This window comes from Theobroma cacao, chromosome 2, assembly GCF_000208745.1.
Source record: "Theobroma cacao cultivar B97-61/B2 chromosome 2, Criollo_cocoa_genome_V2, whole genome shotgun sequence".
Classification (NCBI taxonomy): domain Eukaryota; kingdom Viridiplantae; phylum Streptophyta; class Magnoliopsida; order Malvales; family Malvaceae; genus Theobroma; species Theobroma cacao.
In genome coordinates, this window is record NC_030851.1 from 39,229,915 (window position 1) to 39,239,742 (window position 9,828).

At 32.4% G+C, this 9,828-nt stretch overlaps 1 protein-coding gene across 2 annotated transcripts; it reads right to left on the minus strand.

Annotated features, from left to right (window-relative positions):
* Nucleotides 272-9,591, minus strand: LOC18610209 (MADS-box protein CMB1). Of its 2 annotated transcripts, none has more exons than XM_018114539.1 (8): nucleotides 8,996-9,591; nucleotides 3,716-3,797; nucleotides 3,331-3,392; nucleotides 3,075-3,174; nucleotides 1,401-1,442; nucleotides 1,259-1,300; nucleotides 673-806; nucleotides 272-549 (listed from the first exon to the last, which is right to left on the minus strand). In XM_018114539.1, the coding sequence occupies exons 1-8, from the start codon at nucleotides 9,178-9,180 to the stop codon at nucleotides 471-473; spliced, it is 726 nt and encodes a 241-aa protein (XP_017970028.1). In that variant the 5' UTR covers nucleotides 9,181-9,591; the 3' UTR covers nucleotides 272-470. The 2 variants fall into 2 exon arrangements, with proteins under 2 accessions (XP_017970028.1, XP_017970029.1); XM_018114540.1 differs by having other exon boundaries at nucleotides 3,716-3,794; nucleotides 8,996-9,589.

Below are 9,828 nucleotides of genomic sequence, written 5' to 3' on the forward strand. Positions count from 1 at the left end.
TGGCTATATTGATTTTTACAGGGTGACTTTAGCAACTTTTGACAATCAAGTCCAGAGCAAGTTTGGTAGCTTCTATGGAGGTCCTTGCGCTCCCTGATCTCTTCCCACTCTTTGATCTAGGACCACATACATTTCTTGAGAGCATTTTCTTCAATTCCTAATTGATGATATATGTATATATATATTAACCCGAATTCACGAAATCAAGCAAAAGATTTATAGGAATAATAATGTTAAGAATTCAAGAACATAAAGGAGCTAGGAGTTGACATATTATGAGTAAACTTAGGAATATTAATTCTTAATAATCAGTATGTTCTCCAAGTTAAATATTATTACATTGGAGCTTCGCCCCCCACAATGCCAGCCATCATTGATTAATACAGCAAAATATATGTTGGAATTGGCTTATTGTCTGTTCTTACTCAGTTATATGAGAAAATATATGAATTCTTTTAAGTTAAAAACAATCAAAGCATCCAACCAGGGATGAATCCATTTGGTGCAGAGGCTGCAGCGGCATCCTGATCTGCTGCAGTAGGATTGTAACTGTACCAAGAAAAGTGGTTGAAGGAAAAGAAAAATGAGATTAGTAGGAAAGAATAGTCTATCAACTATCGACCCCATCAGCTGCCAGCACGACACTAAGGAATTGGGTTTAGGACAAGTTACCCTATCTGCATGGAACTGCTGCACTGTAAAGGCTCAAAAAATCCCTCTGGCTGAGGAGGCGGGTGGTGGTTGTATGGATTGCTTTGCTCCCCAGTTTCCCATGATGATCGTAGCGTTGAAGTGCTTTCCTCCAACTGTCAAAGCAGAACAACAAGGATAAGAATCACATTTCCTTTTCTCAGCGACACAAAATTTTCTTCAGAAAAATGCATGCATGTGGGGGTATGAGAAACACCAATACAGCCCATTATAACCCCAGACATTAAATTTCAATGAACACCTCAAAAAAATTTAGATTGAAAGTCAAAGAATTTAACCAAGCAAACCCAATTTGGAATCTATGTGTATGCTGATTCTAGGCTTACACTAATCAACCATGAATAAATAATTGAAGCTACAGTAAAGGAAAGCAAGCACATGGCATATAGTCAGAACTACTGATTTAAGGTTTTTCCAGGCCCAATCCAAAATATATTATGGATGTTCAAAATCTAAGAAATATTGCTGGATCAAACCTTGTATCTAATTTTTGTCGCAATCTTTTAATTCAGTAAAACAAACACTCAAAAATTAAGCAGGCTTTCACCTTCCTTCTCAGGTTTCTGTTGGTTTCCAGTAGGATTTCTTCCTGTACAATAAATACAATGATGGTGACATATGGATAATAGAAAGTACAATAATAACTACAGCTAATGACAGTAAAATGAATCCCCAACTGTATTATATACCTTTCTTTGAAGTTCAGCGAGTTGATCAAGCATAGAATGCATCTGCATTCATTGAAAAACAAATTAAGAACACTTCACATTTACATCTCCAACTGTATATTTGTTTTTTGGTAGTTTCTCTGATTTGTTTTGGTGATGTATTCGCTATCAAATGTGTTCTACTAACCGTGTGGTTAGCGTGGATTCCTTAAACCTTTGGTTATTTACTGGAAAAACTCCTTTTGGCTTAGCAAAAAAAAAAGAACACTGTTCTTGAAATACCTTAAAATAGTCCATTTCAGCATGGGATAGATTGAATACTCGAAACATATTTTGGTTGTCTTATGAAAATGGACTACTTCATACTTTGATCCCTATGGTTTTTCACATGAACAAATTTACCTTCAGCAATCAGGTACAGGAAAATTGCGGTTCAGTTAATGAATTCATGAAATGACCACAGTTACACCATAGATGTAGAGCTAGAACTTAACATGAACAGCATTTAAAATGCATTATCTAATATCAAATCTTATGAAATAAAATATGTTCTAGGGCTATCCAGAAGCACTCTAATAATACCAGAAAAAACAATTCCTGGATTTTTTCTCATGCAATTTCTATGTGGAAAGATTTTCTTATAAAAATCACAACTGATTGATTAAAGTTAAAGAACAAACGCTTATAAGTTAGAACATTTATGCTCAGGCAATTTCTTTTTCTGGGGACAAGACACGTTATTTTTGTATAATTTAAGGTTAAATTATTTGTTTGGGTTGTTGGGTTCTTTATTTGTCTGTACGAACATTGAGCAGCTGCTTGTAAAAAAAAAAAAGGCTAGAAATCTAAAGCTGAAGACATGGGTTGGATTTGGTAACACTTCTGTCTTCTGTTTCACTATTTTCATAGCTACAACAAAGATTCTATTTGGTAGAGTGCTATCCTGTTTTTGAAAAACCAAAAGCAAAATTCACAAAACTGCTAGAAATAATAAATTTTTGTTTCCTAGAAGTTTGGAACCATGGAAACATGTTTTCTGTATGCTCGTGCATAAGTGAACAAGCATGAGACAGTGCTTTTACATTTGGTAATAAATGCCAAAAGAAAGTTCTTTGATCATTTAGGAAGTATGAAACCCAAATACCGTTTCTCCTTGAGACCGAATTCATTATGTGACCCCAGGTTCCACTTACCTTTGCCAAAATGTTGCCTGTTGTTATTCCACATTAAAAGTGAGATGCAAACTGACAACAATGCCAAATTTATGACACCTTATTTCACGGCTGCCTTATTGACAAGTCTTGTCTCTCATGGTTTAAAAGGAATGGCCATGAATTTCCAATCCCTAGCCTAATGCTCCATTTAGAAACATGATTTAAAATGGTAAATTTGGATCTAGTTCCTTGTACAAATTGTGAGAATTATGGTGGATAATAGATGCAAATTACTCAAAGCCTCAACATGTCTATGGATTTAAGAAGATATTGCTATAGAATAAATTTGGGATTCACTCTCATTAAGATGATTCAAATATTTGATAGAAATCTAACAAATTTAAAGCCAAGCTTTTATGAGTTTAATCATAAAACTTATTGTAAATTTAAAGTTTTAGCTTCTCAGAAAGTTCATTGCATGAATTTAATTTCGTGACCTAAATCATCTGATTGAAAGCAAAAGGAAGTTGATATCGAATACCTTGGTTGACCTGAGTTGCTTCAATGAGAAGTCCAGCTGATGCTCTAGCTGCTCCAGTTCCGTACTGCCCAAGTCTCCTAAATCTTCCCCAAGAAAATGTCTACAGAGGACAAGTTATATGTTCATAAAACTAAAGTCTACTCTCTCTATATAGGCTCCATGAAATGCAGACAACAGTCCACACTTGAACAAGCAACCTATTTTATGAACAAAATGGTTGAGACATAGTTTAAAACTGTGTGGCTTGGTGGGTTACCTCTGTGAACGTTGAAGGACCTCAACTTTTGCTTTGAGCTTCAAATATTCCTGATAGCTGCTCTGCTTGATATCCATGGCAGCAATTTTAAATTTTGTCAAATTTAATTTGTATAACAATGAACAAATTGTAGACAACCGAAGATAAGAAGAGATCGCCCATGTTGCTAAATGATTGGTGGAAAAATGAAAGGACTACAAAGTGGGAAAACAGTCACATTGGAGAAAAATGTTTTTCTTCTTCTTCTTCTTCTTCTTTTTTGCTTTTTCTTTTCTGCAGAATCTGAGCATTCAATGCACTAAAATAGAGTATTTTTCCTATATTCTGCCAATGAATAAACAACGAGTCCAAGAAGCTAAGGCTGAAATAGAAGAGATTAATTCACCTGTGTGTCACTTTCTGTTTGACCAGGTTCCAATGTTCCATAGGTGCACCTATGGTACCTCTCAAGTGTCTTAGCCATGCTGCTTGATCAAAAGGCCAGGATAGAAAGTTAGGATGACAAATCTAAATATTCAAGGCAGCACTGCATTCAAAACAAATTGCTAGGAAACTAAAATTATGAGTCTAATATATGATTTTGATCTCACAAACTCAGCAGCCAGCACTATACAACGGCTACTGGTGAGAAGATGCTAAAGAGGGCAGTTTCTGATAGGAACAGTCAGGCTATTTTTAGCCATGAAGCTGTCTTTTGAGTATGAGTCTTCCCATCCAAAAGTTACCCTACTTAATGAGATGATCACCTTAATATAATGGTATACAAGAATTATAAAGAAACTTTTAAATAGATTTTATGATTTTATCAAGTAGCGTGCCTGTGCCCTGATTACTAATTAATCAAAATTTGAGTGGATATAGTACAGAGGTAAACTACCAGTTAAACAGCCAGAATCCTCTCTTACAGGGAAAAACGAAAGGACAAAGTTGTATGGTAGGTCTAAAGGTGCCTAAAGCAGGCTCTAGCAAACAAAGGACAGATGGTTTATTTCTTATGTCTCCTCGGATTTGCTTCCATGACTGATGGATTAATGCTTTATTTGGATTGCCGCTAATTTGTCCTTATCTGGGGCGTGAAGTCGGTGTTCTTTCCCATGTGCTTGGGTTTTAGCCTCTAGGGTAGGCAAAGAAGAGAAAATGAAGAGAAACAAAACAAAATGGGAAGAGAAGGCAATGTTTTCCTTGTTTGGAATTTTTTTTCTTTTTTAAATGCCGGAAAGGAGGAATTCATAATATAAAAAATAAAGAATTGCACATTAATTATTAAGTTAAATATTCAAATACTTATCTTTATTGTTTTAAAAACATAATATGTATAGAAAAGAGTCGTCAAACAGTAATATTATTTATTTGAAGAGTGAAAGGAAAAGAAATTAAAAAACATCATATTAGTTTATATTATTATTTGATGCTTATATATTATAATGAAATATTAAAATCTTTAAGTAGCATTTAATACTATTTATCAAGAGGATGATCTAATTATTATGATGATTATAGATCACCAAGTTGGTTAGCAATTAGTAATTATACATTGAGAATTAGAGATCAACATATTTGATATCATATTCAAATATTTCTTATTTTATATTAAATATCAAATAACAATATTATATAGTCAAAACAATTAATAATATCAATATACTATTAAGATAACAATTTGAAATTTTTTAATATTTTATTTTGTAGATAAGATTTACTATTCAATAAACAAATATAAAAAACGTATTTATCAATAGGTAAACTAACTATGAACATAAAAATTACATTGAAAAACCTTTAAATGAGAAAATAAATTAAATCCATTAGAATGATAATGAATTTGCTAAATATCACAAAAAAAAATATTAAAGAGAAGCATGCATCTGATGTACTTTTGAGTATGGTACAAGAAATATTTTCAAAAGGCAAAGGAATTTACTATATTAAAATGATTATAGTTTTGGGAGGAAAACTTTTTATTAAAATGTTAAAAAATAATATTTCTGTAATTCATTTTATAGCTCACTTAACTTGGTAAAATAAAAAAAAAATTCTCACCCTTTTGACCAGGAGAATTAGATCACACAACAAAATAATGATCTAATTATTTTCAGTGATCTAAGATCACCAACACATAAAATTACTGAATTTTTATCATAACGATAATTTAATCATCAAATAGAAATCATCTCGGATTTTTGGATAATCCCCCGTACTAAACATGATTGAGAAATCCTTTCCTAAATCCTCCCATTTTCCAAACCCTTCCCTCTTTATTACAATGTTTTCCAAAGAAGAGAAAGGATGTCACTCCCCTTCCAATCCTTTTCCTTTCCCTCCCTTTCCTTCAATCCAAAATAAATAAATAAATCAAGTGTGAGCTGTGATGGTTGTTTTTTTGTGATTCCTTTTCTTTTCTTATTAATACAAGTTTCCATGATCCCTTGCCTTTGCATGTGATTTTTTTTTTATTAGTCGTTTTAAATTTCAAAGAGGAAAATATTAAAAATAAAAAGCTTCAAGTTAAAATGAGTTTTTCTTTTCATGCTTAATTGTCAATTTATATATTGGTGTTAACAGGGTCCTATACTTTGGTGGATGAGTGTGATTGTAATGATTCTGTTCTGTTTTATGTCTTAGTTGAGGAGTAATTATGTTTGTTGGTCTAAGTCTCATTACTATGGGGTAATTCTCTTGTCTTTGCAAGCTTTTTGCTTTTAGTACTAAATCTTTTGCTTTTAAAGGCTACCCTTTTCTGGCCAATTTTTGGCTACTTTGTTCTTAATAAAATTGTTCTTTTATATATTATTTTTTCAAAGGCAAGGTAGGTTTTATTGATAAAGAAGAGAGTTGGAAAAATCTCACATAAGGAAACTAATATTAAGTCTAACAAGAGTCCAAGAAAATGGAAGAAAAACTAGAAAACAACCCAACAACACAAAGACTTGTACATGGGGGAAAAAATACAATGTTGATGCTATATATTTATGCAATTAATCAAGACTTGTTAGTGCCTTAGCATTAATTATATGATAATATCATATAGCTATAATGTGTTATTTGACACATTTATGTACATACTATAGCAGAAGAAAATGTTATCATAAATTAACTTAGTCAAGTTTTTGGAAAAGTGCATGGAAACATCTTAATTCTACTAAATTTTCAAAGAAGATAAGAAAAATTCTTCTGTAATTGGGCATTTTTATGTTATGATATCAAAGAAGCCAATAATCATAGTGCAAATCATAGATTTTTTTTTTTGGCTCAGAACAACTCACAATTTGAAGTATGCATACTATTATTCTAGAGCTCGATGACCACCTCAGTCACAAAGGAGGAAACACTATTGAGCTACAACATCAATGTCAAGACCTCAAGGGTTGAAGCACTTCAGAAACAAAAATGCTTACTACCAATAATTTGATCAATTATGATGAAAATATATAATCTTTTGAAGTAGGTTCTTATATATATATGTGTGTGTGTGTGCGCGCACGCGCACGTGTATTCTAACACTATTATAAACTTAAATTGTAACATCAAATTTTATCCTAGCTTGCTTCTAAACTTACATCAAAGAATTGAAATCCCATATTCTACTCTTAGGTGAATGATGTTTGATAGTAAATCAGTTGCCAAAAACTGTCAAAAACATACTTTTGACCGCTTTGATGTTTCAAAAACATGCAAGAGGGCAGGTGGGAGGGAAGAGAAATAAAAAAAGTTGAAAAAAAGAAAAGGAAAAGGGGGAAAAGAACCCAAATAATTAAATTTTATAAATTTATTTTTGTTTGTTCCCCAAGTTGACATGGATTATATGGTTAAAGCAAGGCTTAAATGCTACTTTCAACAAATAAGGATAGAATATCAGCTGTATCTTATCTTTCTCATGAATGGTTGAAAGAAGAACGGGGAAAGAGAGATTATGAGAGGGGGGGCCTAAGAGGCTGCGCTAGCTAGTAAAACGACAAAATTTGCTGTAAGCTTTTAAAAGAATGCTGAACTATGGGGTTTAAATAGATACTTATCATTGCAACCATAAGAGAACAATGTGTTATATGTAGACAATGTATCATATCTACAGTTAAAGATACTGTGCATTACTTCATTGATGTTCACATATATACAGTATATCTTTTGGTTAAAGGTTGGTCCATGCATGTTATAAATCTGCACCAAATTGTAAATCCTGAAAACTAAATGATAAGATAAGGTACCTGAAAGCAGCACTGCTTCAAATTTAGAAAAGGAAAAGAAACCATTTTCATTAGTTCAAATATCTATTAGGCTAAATCCAAGAAGAAAAATTCATGACAGTGCTTTTAGAAATTAGGAATGTACAAATTCACTATGATTGAAGATTTCCATTGTTATAAAACCTGTTGATTCAACTGCAATTTGACCAAATTAATTAGGAATGCATAACTTTAATAGGGTTCAAGAAAATCAACTGAACACTTGAAATCAATACATTTGGGGCAAAGATTAACTGTTTTTTTCTTTCGAAAAGGTGAAACGAATTTTAATTATTTTCTATATGAAAGCAAGTAAAGAAATTGCAACATATTTCAAGTGTTACAAGTATCAAAACATATGGATAATTTAAAAAAATCGAAACAACAGGGGAGTGTATTACATAATTGCTGATGGTAAGGTTTAGAATGAAAGCTTTTTATTCTTTTCCTTTAATTAAGAAAAATATCTCCAAAAGAAAATTTATAGATGTATCTAAAAACAGCAACAGCATGCTAGACCAAGCAGCAGACCAGCATAAAAAAAAACCATTAATGTTTGATCCTTTATTTCTTTTTGCATCTTGGGCTAAAAACGTTGACAGTGGCAGCTAGATTCCTCAGACGGGAGAAGTTAACCTATCTTATGGCCTCTAAAAGTTGAATTACAGGAAAGATTGACAGCTTCTGACTTGATTTGTCGCAATTATAGTTTGATGATTAAGTATCAGCTTTTAATTTTATTTAATTCATAAGCCATAAGCCCTTCGCTTACACTATATCTTACTAATACATCCAGCCAACAAACATTTCCCATGGACCATAATTATCGTTTTCAAATGATCATTAAACTTTTTACTATAACCCTTTGAGGGTAAAAGAAAAAGTTCAACATTTAAAGCCAGAAAGGCAGACTTTTTCCTATGAAACCTAATCTGAACTCATTAACGAGAAAATAAGTTCAATGATAGGAAAAAAAAATACAAACTACTGCTGATTTAACTCCCAATAATATTTATTTTTGATAATCAAACCAAAGTTTTCAGAAACAGTAATATCTTAATGCAGCGGTTCATAAAATTTGCCAAATAAATCACAGATAAGTATGAAACAAATGTTGGAGCAATCAGAAAGAGACATTGAACAGAACCCAACACATCTAACACATTCCAGATAACATATTCTGGTCTAAGAATCAAAAAGCAACTTAGATCCCCCAGATCAAGACAAGAGGCTTCTAAAGTTCCAAGAACAAGAACAGCTACATCAAACATATCCATGAAAAAAGAAAAGATGTAGCACTAAACAGATTCAAACCCATCACTCAAATTCAACCAATCCAGCACAAGAAAAAACAAAATGAAGACAGAAGAAGCAAAGAAAGTAGATCACCCAGATTCAAATCTTTCAAAGCATGAAATAAACATAAAGAGCATTATTATAATTACCTAGAAGTGCTGCAAAACTCATAGAGCTTGCCACGGTTAGAGAAAATGATGAGCGCAACCTCAGCATCACAAAGAATTGAGAGCTCATAAGCCTTCTTTAGCAAACCATTCCTTCTCTTTGCAAATGTCACCTGTCGGTTTATCTTGTTCTCGATCCTCTTCAACTCCACTCTTCCTCTCCCCATTACTACCTTTTTTTAATACTATTAATTATACCAAAAACAGAAAAAAAAATAATATTATAATCTATATTTATCTCTTTTCTTTTTTGGAAAACTACAAAATCTATGGTGTTTTCAGAAACCCTTTTTTCTTCGTTTCTCTTCTCCCATCCTTGTTCTTTAGTGTAAGAAGCTGTTCCTCTTTTTATGAGTAGGTAATTCTTTAGCTATTAGGTTTTCAGTCCTGCTGAAACAAAAGACAAAGAGAAAAAAGAAAGAAAGAGAGAGAGAGTGTGGGAAAACAAAGTGGGGCACTAGCATTTATCTTCTTCCAGGGTTTTGCTAGCTTTGCTTAGATAAAGAATAAAAACTCCATCGTACAATCACCTGCTACAGTTGTTTCTATTTATTTCTTGCTCTGTTTTTCTCCTTGCAAGTTGCAATATATGGTCAAGCTTCTCTTCTTGGCCTCACTTTGTCTTTCCTTTGATATTTATAGAGATTTCCTGGTTATTATTAACATGATAATAAAATTATACTTGATCACAAAAACAACCTTTTTTTTTTCTACCATTTTCTTTTTCAATTTTAGACTGAGTTGACTCCCTGACGTCAACATCAATCTTAACATTCCTGACTTTAAGTGTTTCTACGTGTCGAAACAACACCGTG

Bases quoted from the DNA above. Each gene is read 5' to 3' on its own strand.
- LOC18610209 (XM_018114539.1), bottom strand. From the start codon at position 9,180: ATGGGGAGAGGAAGAGTGGAGTTGAAGAGGATCGAGAACAAGATAAAC. The intron at 3,393-3,715 runs GTGAATTAATCT...GATATCAAGCAG, and splicing joins AAACAGAAAGTGACACACAG to AGCAGCTATCAGGAATATTT. The intron at 1,443-3,074 runs GTATTCGATATC...CAATGAATGCAG, and splicing joins AGCAACTCAGGTCAACCAAG to ATGCATTCTATGCTTGATCA.